Genomic DNA, 14,003 nt, shown 5'->3' on the forward strand with positions numbered 1-14,003 from the left:
TGCAGTCGTTAGTGTAGAGGGAGAACAGTAGTGGTGAGAGGACACATCCTTGAGGGGCACCAATACTGAGGGACCAAGTTTCAGAGGTGATCTCCCCCAGCCTCACTTGTTGCTTTCTATCTGTCAGGAAGCTGGTGATCCACTGACAGGTAGCTGGTGACACGCTGAGCTAGGAGAGTTTGGAGGAGAGAAGTTCAGGCACGATGATGTTAAAAGCCGAACTAAAGTCCACAAACAGGACCCTGGGATAAGTTCCCGGGCAGTCGAGGTGTTGCAGGATGTAATGCAGCCCCATGTTTACTGCATCATTCACCGACCTGTTTCCCCGGTAGGCAAACTGCGGAGGGTCCAGCTGGTGGCCTGTAATGACCTTCAGATGGGCTAACACCAGTCATTCGAAGGATTTGATGACCACAGACATCAAGGCGACAGGTCTGTAGTCATTCAGTCCTGTGATGGTGAGTTTCTTGGGAATAGGGATGATGGTGGAGCGTTTGAAGCAGGAGGGAACTTCACACAGCTCTTCGGTACTCTTGGGGACTGCCTAATCTTCTTGGTCACAGTTAAGATACCACGGTTTATACAAGTTTCATTTACTATAAAATAACGATAGAGAACTATAATAGCTGAATGTATTGGGGCCTCCCCACTTCACCTTCTGGGATGGATGTACTGATGTGTGGCCTCAGGTCTTTGGTACTCTTGGGGAGCGCCTAATCTTCCTGATCAGAGTTAAGATACTACAGTTTATACAAGTTTCATTTTCCATAGACATAAAGATTATGTCTATGTTACCATAACATATAACAGTGGAATGTTTTCATTTTAGAAAGATCAAAGCGTGTGGAGGATGCGGGCATCGAGCCCGCTACCTCTCGCATGCTAAGCAAGCGCTCTACCACTTGAGCTAATCCCCCTTCTTTGCAATGCCACAGGTTACGTTCATGTATGTATGCACATAAGTAAAACCATTACTTCAATCACAGGGGATCTGTTTCTACCATTTGAGCTAACCCCCCCCCCCCTTTTGTCGTGACACAGGTAATGTTCAAGTGTATGTATGCACATAAGTTAAAAACAATAAAAACAGGACCATGTGATGACGTTACAAGACGATGATGACCTGAACACAAACTGATTTATTTCAGTAATTTACTTGTGCACATAAATAAATACATTACTTGAATAAATCACGGCGGATCTGATTGTCACAAATGCATATTGCAGTGTGTGATGTTTAGTCATTTGTGACGAGGCATATTTAGATTCCAACCAAACTAAAACACAATGAGATATATATATTTTATTTACTAATAACTCACATATTTTGTAGCAAAGTGGGGAGTGCTGGCACAGCTGTTACAGAGGACTCAAAGATACTGCTGAATAACTTTTAAATGTCGCTCGGTATGATTACAAATTTATTTAATTATTTAACCAGACCACCATGCTGCACCATTATACCATTCACTTCCAACAGAGTGGGCATACATGCTTACACTTCGATATAATGTGCATTTACAACAAGTTCATCAGATCATCGAATTTCCTGACATAGCCACTCCTAAAAAAATTGGCAGCTGTCTTGAATGTTTTCTGATGGATTGTTTGTAAATGAACTTATGACACTCCTAGACTGATGGGCAGCAACAGTTTCTTTTCTTTATTGCTGGCCGTTGCTGTTGTCTCTCCTTCGCAATTTGTTAACACACACCTGAATGCTGCAGACTAGCAAAGTACCAAAACTTCTGTGTTTGCAAAGGTGCTCACACTTGCTGGTGATCAGGTAGTCGAGTGTATTTTATTAACAGCACGTTGCTCCTACTTATCCTCTTAATTCCTACGGTAGCATTGAGAGTGAACTTAATTTTCCACTCAGTCCTTCTGCATTTTGTTAAATAAATAATGGCACAGGGTACTATGTCATGTGATTCTGTTCATCTGAGGTCATATTTACCTGATTTTAAGACCTGCTGAAGACCAGATAGCATACTAGTAATTGTTTTATGTCCTGATATGTAAAACCATAGGATTGAAACGGGGTGCACCTTCTTTTTCACATGACTACATTTACAGTAAAAGAGCTACCTGTATTCCAAGCAGTGACTGTAGAAAACATTTTTATACAATCAGTGATTTCATTCAGTTAGCAAACTGTGCAGTCAAAGCCTAAATGTCAAGCCAACAAATCTAGCAGTACAATCAGTCGGAGCTGGTATCTCTGAGTGTCGAGAATAAGAATAAATTCATCCTTCAAAGCATAACTCATAACTTGATTTTTACCATTCATGTAACACGTTTGGTTTAGGGATGAGCTTTCACTTTCTGGTCCTATTGATGCCATATAACTGAAAACACATTAACACACACAAACAGGAACAGATGCACAAACACAGGATACAGTCAACGAGTCTCCACTAATTAAAACTGAACATAGGCTCGTCACTTGCCCAAATGTACACACACACACACACACAAACACACACACACACACACACACACACACACACACACACACACACACACACACACACACACACACACGCCTACTCTAAGAGGAAGGGAGTGACTTCCCTTTGAGTCATTATTACTTTAAATAAAAATATAAACACATGACCTCATAAGAAATCCAGCTCAAGTGATCACCAACTTCTGCATTAAAGAAAAGATAAGATAAAAAAGCGTACTAATAAGAGCAACGAGACACACAGTGTGATTCCACTTCCACTTACTTTTTTTTGTACCAGATAATCAAACCAGCATACAGGAAAATGTTGACGGATGACCTTAAAGCCTGTATTGATAGCATTAGCTCAATACAGAGGGCCAGAGAGCACAAGTAAGCAAGAGAGAGGAAGATCACAAGAGACATGCATGATCAGATGATAAACCTCGCCCTTAGTTACTGTTGCTATGCCTGCCAAGACTGTATTGTAGCACACAAACAGCACAGTGTTATGCACCTGTCTGGTTCAAAAAACACCAATGGATCAAAAAAAAAAAAGACAAGAGACCATGTAGCACATGAAACTTCTTTATATTAGATAAATATAAGATAACATAACCATAAGCAAACTGCAATTAATAAAACTCTATCAAGACAAAAACAAAAACAAAACAATAAATACATAGTATGGGCTTTTCCTTCCTGTACCAGTAAAATATTCTGCCCCACACACACACACACACTTTGCAATTAATTTTTTTAAATATAATCTTCACATCATTTACGTTTAATTTTATGTATCTTAGAGAATAGTTCTTCCAGTCTCTTGGAAACTGCGTACTGACAGGAAGTTGATTTGACTCGGTGTGTGGTGCCATCTTGTGACGGAAAATATGACAGGCCGTCTGTGGATTTGTGCTAATTATATTCATGTAGGAAATGAGAGAAAATTATATAAAGAATTTAATCACTGACTGTAAAAACAAAATAAACTGACAGAAGGAATTTCCACAAAACATGTACGACTGAATACAACCAAATGTTGCGAAGCCAAACATGAACACAACACCAGACAGATGTGAGTGAGATGAAACAGCATTCATTTTTATGTTATTTGGACTTACCTTGCACTAGCACAGAAAAAAAAATGTAATTTATATGCTGGAATATGCAGAAAATAGGTTTAAATGTTAAACAAATTTCTTCCAGTCAGAGAATGTTGCATATAATTTAATGTTTGCTTCATGGGTAAAGTTAAAAGATTAAAACTAATAAAACTAGTTTCAAAAAGAGACTTTTTCATTTGATTACATTTTATATGATGGATTATGCAGAAAAAATAGAATTGGGCTGAAAGATCTATTGCTTTATTACCTATTCAGGTTGTGAATCATTTTTTAAAAAGTAACTAATTGTTTTTAACTTTGCAACCACATTTGTAATTTCCTTGTTTAAGCAATTTATCACGTTAGACAACTTTTATTAGTAAGGGATCGCGTGATCTGTGAGCTGAATATGTGCGCAGCTGATTAAGGAGCGAGTGTCTGCGTGTGTGGCATTCTTCTAAACTTCTAAAAACAACAACAACAACAACAACAAACCTAAAAACTAAATTACCGGCATTTAACCACTGAAATGGTTTCCTTCTGAAGTCCTTTTTTACACAAACGACATTTTCCTATTCATAATATGGCCCTGGTGATTTCTTTGTTCTTCTTCTTTTTTTGGTCCTTTTATTATTTCTGTAAAACATAAACAAAACATGTCTGTCTTCAGCGGTAAATAGTAAACTGCTAATGGTAATGATAAACTATCATGCGCTCATATAATTGTAAAAAAAGAAACATGTTTTCATAGGATATTTTTTCCAAGTACTGCCTTTCATTTGTAAGACTTTGTCTCTCAGCTGTCTGATAAGTCAGTCATTTTAACTGCCATCATTTTAGCATGATAGCATCAAAACTGTTAACATGCCAGGGGCCCTTCTCCTTCTGGGATGTACGCGCAGATGTGTGGCCTGAGGTCTTCGGTCTTCTTAGGGACTGGGTGACCTACCTGGTCAAAGTTAAGATACCACCGTTTATACAAGTTTTAATTACCATAACATAATGATAGCGGAGTAAGACGACCGTGTCAGCGGAAAATCTTTGCTTTTATTTGTAAAGAATAATGCGTATGGAGGATGCGGGCATCGATCCCGCTACCTCTCGCATGCTAAGCGAGCGCTCTACCATTTGAGCTAATCCCCCCTACTTGATACTGCGGGTTGTGACCCGATGATGAACTGAACACTACAAAACCCTGATACATTTTAATTCCATTGTACGTATGCATATTATAAATAAAGCACAGCGGATCTGTCTGTAAAATGCGCATTTGAAACTGTTCAAATATGAGACGCGCCAAAAAGGCAGAACTGGCATTTTTGCTCTACACATGCACATTAACTTAACAAGCGTTCCACTTCTAATCAGTAGTTCCTGTGCTTGTGTCATATTCTTCATAATGACTGACATTGTCATGACACAGCGTCATCGATTCACTGTTCGAAAGAAATGTGCACACAGTGTCCCTAATATACCCTACTGCAGTGTGTGATGTTATTTAAAGGTTTAACACTGATGGTTACGAGGCTCATTTAGACAACAAAGCAAACTAAAACACAATTAGATGTTAAGTTTTTCCCATTTACTAATAACTCACATATTTTGTAGCATAAAGAGTTCTTATGGCACACTGTGAAATATGCGAAGTGGCAATTATACGGACTCGGGGAGTGCTGGCACAGCTGTTAGAGGGGACCTGAAAGCTATTGCTGAATAACTTTCAAATGCTGCTCGGTATGATTACAAAAGTGTATAATTAAAAGTTTAAAAGTGCATTAAGCTGGTTAGGCATTCTGAATGCTTCAACCGCACCATGCAACAGAAATGCACTGTTTTTGTAACTTACTGAGGATATTATTTAAGGATTCGAGGATTCAGGGATTATTGATTACTACTTGATGTAGTGCCCAGGGGAAAAAAAAGATGGGAAATGTGACTTTCCATGACCACACAAAAGCTGTAAGAGTAACTAGCTTTACTCGAATATTTTTGAAAAGTTAAAATTGCTTTAAAACGGGTTGTCGGGTCACCCTTCATGTAAGATCCACCTCCAGTTCAAAGTCTTGCAAGACCTTCGGTCAGAAGTGATCATTTGATGGAGCTGGGACTGCACAGTTTATCAAATTTTAATCTGGATACGCTCAATTAAATAGCCACAATTTTGACTATAGTCAAAAACATTTTGGAGGATGCGGGCATCGATCCCGCTACCTCTCGCATGCTAAGCGAGCGCTCTACCATTTGAGCTAATCCCCCTGGTGCTCTCAACAACGCAGCTCAGGGGAAACAAGGTTAAATGTCAGATAAGCTTTTAGAAAGTTAAAATAATGTATCTGGAAGTGTGTATTTTTGTATGAAATCGCATTAAAGCATGTTTGAGAACTCTCCCATATCCTGTAAGGAAAGGATAGAAGTCTTAAGCCTGTATTCATTCTAATGGCAAGCAGAGTGAGACTTGTTAATGTGCAAAAAGAAGGTATGTTACATAGAATTCATATCTACTAACTTTATTTCCTGGCATGCTCCCTGTTGAAATGAAGGCCAATGTTAGATATCCATATTCAGAACCACACCTGCTGACATGCAAAAACATCTGCTGGAAAGGGATTAGATGACCTCAACAGATCTGACAGATGGTTATTTTCATATTCCAATACTACCTTGCCACATGAGATACCGCTGGCTCCTCCCTCTTGGCTGACTACTAGAGTGAGGAGTGTGTTTCTCTGTTTCTATGCATAGATTTACCTGAATGTAACAGGAGTGCTATGAGAGAGAGCAGAAACACTTCAACATGCCACGATCCACTGTGAAACAGTGCATACGCTGTTAATATTTTCCAGTTTCTTACACATATGCCTGTTGCTGTGTGCATGCATGTTTGTTGCTTATCTCAACCACTGTTCATTCATGAAAGGCTGTGTTATGTGGGAAATCTGGTTGTTAATACAGTAGCCCACATTAAGCCCAAGCTCCCTGTTGAAATGAAACAAATAATAATTTATAACCAAGTGATGCAACATGGAAACTATTATTATATTAATATTAGATTTACCTGATTTAAAAGCATTATGAAATTTTCCAGTTCAAACATGCACTTGAAAGTATGCCTTCAAAACCTTCTGCCAAACACACCCTCTAAGGTGTGTTTAAAATTGTAGAAACCCTGTTTTTTAACAAGACCATTATCTTTCATTTAGCCTAACCAAGCCTAAACACAGTCAATGAATACAAAACAGAAGAGAGCCTTTCTTCAGAATTTTATCTACTTTTCCCTCGCAGCAAGGTCCAGGTTCAAATCCACCAAGCGCCCAGGGCCTTTCTGTGTGCAGCTTGCACACAGATACCTCAGCTTCCTGCCATAGTCCAAAGACATTCAGTTAGTGGGGTCAGGTTACTTTGTGATTATAAATTGCCCATAAGTATGAATGTCAGACCTGTCCAAGGCGTACATCGCTTCCTGCCTGTGATAGGCTAGAAACAAATTTCACCAGTTTATGCGCACTATTAGCAAACAACTTGGGGTTTTTTGGGGGGGGTTTTGGTAGCTATTTAAATAATTCATAAATTTCATTGATTCTTGCATTTGATAAGCTAATCTATCTACTTCCCCCCAGCTACAGCAGAAGAAGCCCCTGGGGCAACTGTACTCCCAGATCATTAAACTGGAATATAAACTAATCTCTCAACACATTACAATGACTTTTAATCCATAAACATAATGCATTTAATTACTACTAACAAGAGGATAAATACAGTATTAAAGACCACCTGAAACATCTTATGACAGCTGACACTTTTTTACTTAATCAAAAACAAGTAACTGTAGTCTCAGTAGTGTAAAACATTCACTGTATCTTTCAAACAAAGTCATTTTTAAAATACACGTCGTATAGATAACATGGTTATGTGCAATATTCACATCACTATGTACCAACAAAAGTATTGTAACCGTTTTTTTTTTACATTGAATGTGAACAAAACAAAATGTATAAACTAGGCAAGCATAACCTAAGTTCCACTTTCAGTTGGGTATGTAATTTAAGATGGCATGTTAGTCAGCCTCAGCCAGTTGGAAAACATTCAGAAGATGAAATGGAGAGCCTGTTTATTATGTTTGCTACATAAAGCTACTGGCTAAGATTTCTAAGTAGGCCAAGGTTGTTGAATAAATCTTGTGTGTATCAACAACCCCATAACAAAAAAGCGACAAGAAAAAAAAGGAGCATGCCTCGAGGTCCAGGGTAAAAGGCATTGTCATGACATGTATATTGCACAGGAATAGTCAGCACGATGGAGATAATGTATAAACTTATGAGTGAGATGCATACAAATGCAAAGATGTTTAATGTTGGGTTGACGCATCTCTTTTCACAGTATTCATCAGTGAAAGTTTCAAACTCCTTCCCCTGTTTGTCTAACTTTGCAGAAGTGAAATGTGACGCTGCAGTTGGGCAGCTGACATTGAGCTTCTCTCTACAGCTTTCCTAATTTAATCTGTTACACTACTATTTGTGCCACATTTTAGGTGTATAACTGAGTCCAAGCCTGTAGAAGTCCTGGAGCGTCTTGCGAACTAGCTCTGACAGACTATAACCTGACTCTAAGGCTTCTATCGGCCTCTTTCATAGTGTGAGTAAATATGATTTATGGCCATGAAATCCAGATTGTAGACGTTACCACAGTGATTCTGTTTCCTCTTCACAAGGCTGAAGCAGCATTTGCCTGAATAAAAATATGACTAACAGCAGTTTAAAAAAAAATACAGCATGCAACGAGTACTGGAGGTACGCTAAAAGGCCTCCTCCACAGTAGTTAGACTAAAGCCAAGTTTATAATTTTGGCCCAACTTAGGAAAAATCTGTACTTAATATATATCTCAAGTGCAAAAAGAAAAAAATCTTCAGTAATGAATGAAACCATTTCAGTGTTACAGTAGATAAATACTAAGTCTTTCACCTGCCATCTATTTATTGGGGGTGATTTTGTCAAGTCCTGGCCAGGCTGGGATGTAGTAACGAGGCAAAGTGCCTTCCATCAGCCTTTCCATCCACAACCCCAGGCGGTCCAGTTTGTGGTGGATCTGTAGGGTGGATATGCTGCGAGCTCGGTTGGATTTACGTGGTGGGTGGTCATCGCGGGACCTGGACCTGGACCTCCCCCCAGAGGCGGCTCCTTCATCCTCGGACGACTTGCTGTCAAGGTCTTCCCCGGTGTAGATGGGTTTAAACAGACACAGGTACTTTTTATGACCGTTAAGTGCCAGCACGTAGCCGGTGTAGTCCATCTTGCGGTTTGCCCCTTCGTCGTCATCGGCATCAATCTGCATTGTATCTTGGGTGTACTCCAGCAGTGTGTTCATCCACTCGCTGTGCTTGTCAAGATTCAGGAAGGAGAAATGTAGTGTCAGGCTCCTAGGAGGGTGCAAACAAGATTTAGAAATATGATAAACACACAAAAGAAACTCACACATACACTGGATTTAAGTTACTCCAGAGTGAATGTTTGTTTTACCCAGTGAAAGAATAGACCTCCTTGGCAAACTTGCTAAGGAGGATGTTCTTGGAGGCATCAGTGAGCACTAGCACTATGTTCATGTGTCCTGGCCTCAGCTTCACCAGGTTGCTCATGTAGGTGATATCTGTCAACTCAGTCACCTCCACAAAATTCTTCTTGGGAGGCCGACTAAAATCCACAGAAAAAAAACGCAGAGCTGAAAAACATTTTTCGTGCATTTCGCTCCCACAAGCAACAGAGGAAAAATTATAGTCTTGCCTTGATGTACTACTGCTCCCTGATGACCCATTTTCTGCTTTTGTTCCATCTTTTGCCTTTGGTTTTGTCTGCTTATCATCACTCGAGTCACTGAAAAAACACGGAGAGAAATTCCAAAAGTCATGAACAGGAATAGCAGAGATTAACAGCATTGCTGCTTTACCCCCACCCCCCCCACCCCCCACCCCTTCCTCCTGGTTTTCTTTGTACTGTTGAAATTACAGAAACAAAAAATGTGTACATTAAATCAGCCAACCTGAAGGCCTGAATGACCACGGTCCCAAACAAGATGAACAAGGCAGAGAAGATGAGGGACAGAAGGGGCATCATCTCACGCCTGCAAGTCATCAATGAGACACAGTGTATTTAAATCGCTAATGTGTACTCCTCCGTATCAGAAAGAGAACGTACGGGGTGCACTGTTTGCAAATTAAACACTGCCGTAGTAGCAGTTCAAAACTTCAACAACTTCTGTTCATAAAAAATAAAAGTTTGTTCTACTTACCAGTTGTTATGCAGAATATCATCAATGACTTCAGAGAGGTAATCATAAGATGCATAGATCCATCGGATTATAAACATCTACAGAACAAAAGCATTAACAGGGCTTGGTAGAACTGATGGTTGGTAAACAGGAATCTTTGCAGATTGCAGGGTTCAGACTTTAAATTGTAAGTGAAAGATGAACGTAGTTAAGGTAATATCATCCATTAAATTAGAAATCTCTTTGTTACCTTCTGAAAACCTAGGAAATTACACTCTCCTATCATAGCCACGTGTGAAAATACATCCTGTTTCAACTTGTGTTTTTCACAGAATGTTATTTACAAGACAAACATCACGCTTTTTTAAAAAAATGCTTGAAACTGAAAATCGAGACCACAAACTCATGAGGGAAGTATTTACTGATGTCATAAATTAAGTTAGAAGTAATGTTGTTTTCTCAAAGGCTTCCATATAATTAGACTTCCAATCAGTCGCCCCCTGCTGGTTATTAAAAAAGCTGCAGTTTTCAGGCATTTCTGCACTGGTTTCACTTTTCAAGCATAGAGGCTACATCCATCTTTAGATACAATCTATGATTGATACCCATGATTTCCACTCAAAGAGAACATACAGAGGCAAACTCATTGTTGAGTTCAGGCAGCATGGCGTCATGGATGAGAATGGATGGGTCCTTCTGTAGTCGCTCCAGCTCCTCTTGAAGACACTGCTTGTCTTCCTCACTGCCGTTCCAGGCGGTAACTGGCTTGAAAAATGCTTTTCCTGCAGCATTACGTCGCTCAAGGATAACCACCTGAACACACACCCCAACACATCCAAAAGAAGATGGGGGATGGGAACCCAAGAAAAGAATTTATAAAAAGGTATAGCTTACAACAGGACACTACACTCTCAATACAATATATGACACTCTACCTGTGGTTGCGACTGCACACTGTCCTTGTTTTGTGTGAGGATGTCACAAAGCGGTTGCTGTAGCCGTTGGTAGACATAGGCAAACCTCACAACTTCCCTGGTATTGGTAGAAGCAAATGAGAGAAACGCCTGATTCCCAAAGGAAAAGATCTCTTCATCACCCGTGATCAGCAGGACACAATATCTGAAAGGAGGAGAGACGTTACTGTGAATGACAAAAATATGATTTTGCAACAAAACCGGTGAACTTGCTTAGAGTCATCAGGAGTAAACAGATGTTTTCCTACTTCCTGCGTCTATGAAACTGTTTGACAGGACAAAGCTCATCAAAGAGCTTCTGATTGACCAGCCGTGGTGCGAGGAGAAACTTGTTGTTTGACATGAACTCGTCAATAATTTGCTTTTTCATTCCTTTTGCCTGTCAAGAAGAAAAAAAAACAGAGTGAAGAGACATTTTAATCAAGTTTTTTGCATGAAGTTCACAGTGGTTTAAGAAACTAAATAAAGGAATTACTTTATTTTAGAGATGATCGGATTGATCCTAAATGTTAATAGTATCAATACCAATAGTGACATTGGATGGATGCTAGCACAATATCCTCTAAATTCACTATATAGTGCACTGAATTGTGTTTTTTAGGTTAAAAGTACTGATATTGGTATTGGCGCCATAGCAAAAATCGCAGTATCACACAGCACTACTTTATTTCAAGTATTGTTTTAATTTACCTGTATAATGTCAGCCGGCTTGTCAATGTTCTCTTTGAAGACGAGCATTGTTGGAGCATAAGTGTTAATATTAAACTGTTTTTGCAGATTAGCAGTCTCTGAAAGGCCCTGGTCCACATAGCCAAACTGCAAGTAGTCCTTATAAGCAAAAGCTGCCAACTGTGTAGATGCAAAGATAAGTGATTGGTATGTTGATGCACTTCAGTTACATGTAGCATAAAAATGAGCAAACACTTACTTTATATAGCAGAGGAACAGCAGGCACTTGGTCGAACAGAAGCACATGAGGCTTATTGAGCTCGTGCCAGCTGTTCAAGAACTGCAGGTCATTCTTGTCAGTTACCTGTAGTTTAGAAAACAAATCCTTTTTAATAAATGTAGTCACGATGCAATGTCGTTTTTTTGTTTGTTTGTTTTTTCATTTTTGCAAGACCTGCAGACATTTACCCGCTCCACAAGTCTCTGAGGAAGCAGATCTTCTACAAATTGCCTCAGGTGCTCCTTCGCAACAGCATAATGGAAAAATGTCACTTTGCCATTGATGACTCCGAGTATCGATGGAGTGCGGTGAGCACCGAGGTGATTGGCTAACCGTCTCTCATAGCCTACATCCACCACACCTACTCCAACACCTGCATAAACAGGATACCAAGAAAACACACATCATTACTCACTCTATACATTTACACATCAGGAAGGGGATGCATGATAATTCTGGATGATTTATAGGTTCACTCCAAACCTAGGCTCTCCATCTCTTGCACCACTTCCTTCCAGACGGGCTCAATATGGATGCAGCTGAAGCACCAGTCGGAGGTGATCTTTATCAGGTACGGTCTCTTGTAGCTGTCAGGCACAACGTCATTAACGTACTGGTTAAAGTGTAATGTGTACTTGCTGTCAGCAAAGTCTCTGTGATTCTTGCTGTTAAAGGGAAAGTTGAAGAAGGACTCGTCGAAGTAAAAGCTATCGTGGCGATGGCCATAGTGAGTGTTGCCATATGGCTGAGTATCATCCATCTGCCCGTAACGGTCGTAATTGGTACGTTTTTCCTCATTGGACAGGATCTGGATTTGCGGTAGAACAAATATAAATATATTATTAGCTTTTACTGACTCACACCACCTAATTCAAGTTTTACTTCAATGCAGATGAGGACAAAAATATTAGCACTCTGGATGAGAATTTTTCCAAACATTTCAGTTTGTATTTTGGTTGCTTACAATATTTTACTTCACACACAGAAAGAGTAAATTGGATGATAAGCCTCAGTATTAACTTGATTTTACAAGCTTTGAGCATCACAAAGTTAAAGCATATCATTGCACAGCAGTGGTTTGTGCTATGACTCAATAAAAAGGTTAGTTCTTCAGAAGGTTAATAATGTTGACCCTGGTAATCTTTGTTTGTTTGTTTTATGAAGTCATACGAATCTTATGTGCATTAGGAAATAATTTATGTTTTCTTAAGAAAACTAGTATTTTTAGAAATGCCATGCTGATAATCTCTTGCTTGGGAAAATGTTGACAAAACCTGGGAATCATTTTGTCCTCATCTGTATATGCAACACACCATTAATATTATTTATAAAACCAACTAACCTCATAAGATTTAGTAATCTTTATAAACATGTCCTCAGCACCCGGATCTTTGTTTTTGTCAGGATGCCTAGAGAAGATCAGTTCTATTAGCTCAGAGTACAATGAGGTTTAAAACCTGAAGCCCGAAGTGTCGTGAGGAAATACTTACCATTCTTTAGCAAGACGCTTGTAGAACTTCTTGATCTCTGCCTGACTTGCCCCCTTCGTTACTCCCAATATTTTGTATGGGTCCATCTCGGGCTCAGCATAGACAAGTCCCGCCAGCAGCACATGGAGGACCACCACAATGGCCAGTGGCAGAGACAGTTTTGACCGTGCCATCACAGTTACCTTCAACACATCAGAGGAGCGATCGCCATTCATTTAAAGTGGGCAAAAAATGTTTAGGACCTATATTTTAGATGGCTTGCATATCTGAGAAACCTTTCCCTCCATTAGCTTTCTGATGATGGGAAAACGGTGAAGGCAGGCACGATATGCTAAAAACAGTATTACAGCATGCTACATACAGCACCCAAGCAAGCTAGGCGATATACGGCAGCTGAAAATCAAATATAATTATGGTGTCATGTTACAGGGCCGTGACAGTAACGTTGTTCCTCGAGGATAAACCCTTAGTGTTAGTGGCGTTGCTACAGCGGTTGTCTCAACGCGACATCTCCACGTTTCTAGTCACCTGAAGCAGATGCAGTCAGCCGGTACAACGCCACATAGTGGGGGAAGGTTTTGCCCCCTTATTTGCCCCGACTCAACGCTGAGTCGAAGCGACAGCGAAATGTAAAGGGTGTGTTCAGCAGCATCCCACAAATCTTCCAGGGCAAGCCGATAACCTGCTGCTGCTGCTGTGAAGCTGGAGCGAGAGTAAAAAAGGGGGTGGAGTCCGGTGTCGAAAGTCATTTCGGGAAATTGAGTGTTTTGTCGACAGGT

General features: G+C 39.9%; 1 protein-coding gene across 2 annotated transcripts; it reads right to left on the reverse strand.

The window, feature by feature from the left end:
• Nucleotides 1-7,333: 7,333 nt before the first annotated feature.
• On the reverse strand, nucleotides 7,334-13,928 carry LOC308407826 (dnaJ homolog subfamily C member 16-like). 2 transcript variants are annotated; one of them, XM_080899724.1, is made up of 15 exons: nucleotides 13,753-13,928; nucleotides 13,225-13,406; nucleotides 13,077-13,143; nucleotides 12,218-12,542; nucleotides 11,923-12,107; nucleotides 11,714-11,818; nucleotides 11,476-11,634; nucleotides 11,034-11,164; nucleotides 10,747-10,930; nucleotides 10,445-10,624; nucleotides 9,833-9,909; nucleotides 9,584-9,664; nucleotides 9,328-9,417; nucleotides 9,067-9,237; nucleotides 7,334-8,966 (listed from the first exon to the last, which is right to left on the reverse strand). In XM_080899724.1, exons 2-15 carry the CDS (start codon nucleotides 13,395-13,397, stop codon nucleotides 8,519-8,521), a joined length of 2,376 nt encoding a protein of 791 aa, XP_080755850.1. In that variant the 5' UTR covers nucleotides 13,398-13,406; nucleotides 13,753-13,928; the 3' UTR covers nucleotides 7,334-8,518. The 2 variants fall into 2 exon arrangements, with proteins under 2 accessions (XP_080755850.1, XP_080755849.1); XM_080899723.1 differs by having other exon boundaries at nucleotides 13,225-13,928.
• Between the last annotated feature and the right edge of the window lie 75 nt (nucleotides 13,929-14,003).

This window comes from Rhamphochromis sp. 'chilingali' (assembly GCF_963969265.1).
Source record: "Rhamphochromis sp. 'chilingali' genome assembly, chromosome: 12".
Taxonomy (NCBI): Eukaryota; Metazoa; Chordata; class Actinopteri; order Cichliformes; family Cichlidae; genus Rhamphochromis; species Rhamphochromis sp. 'chilingali'.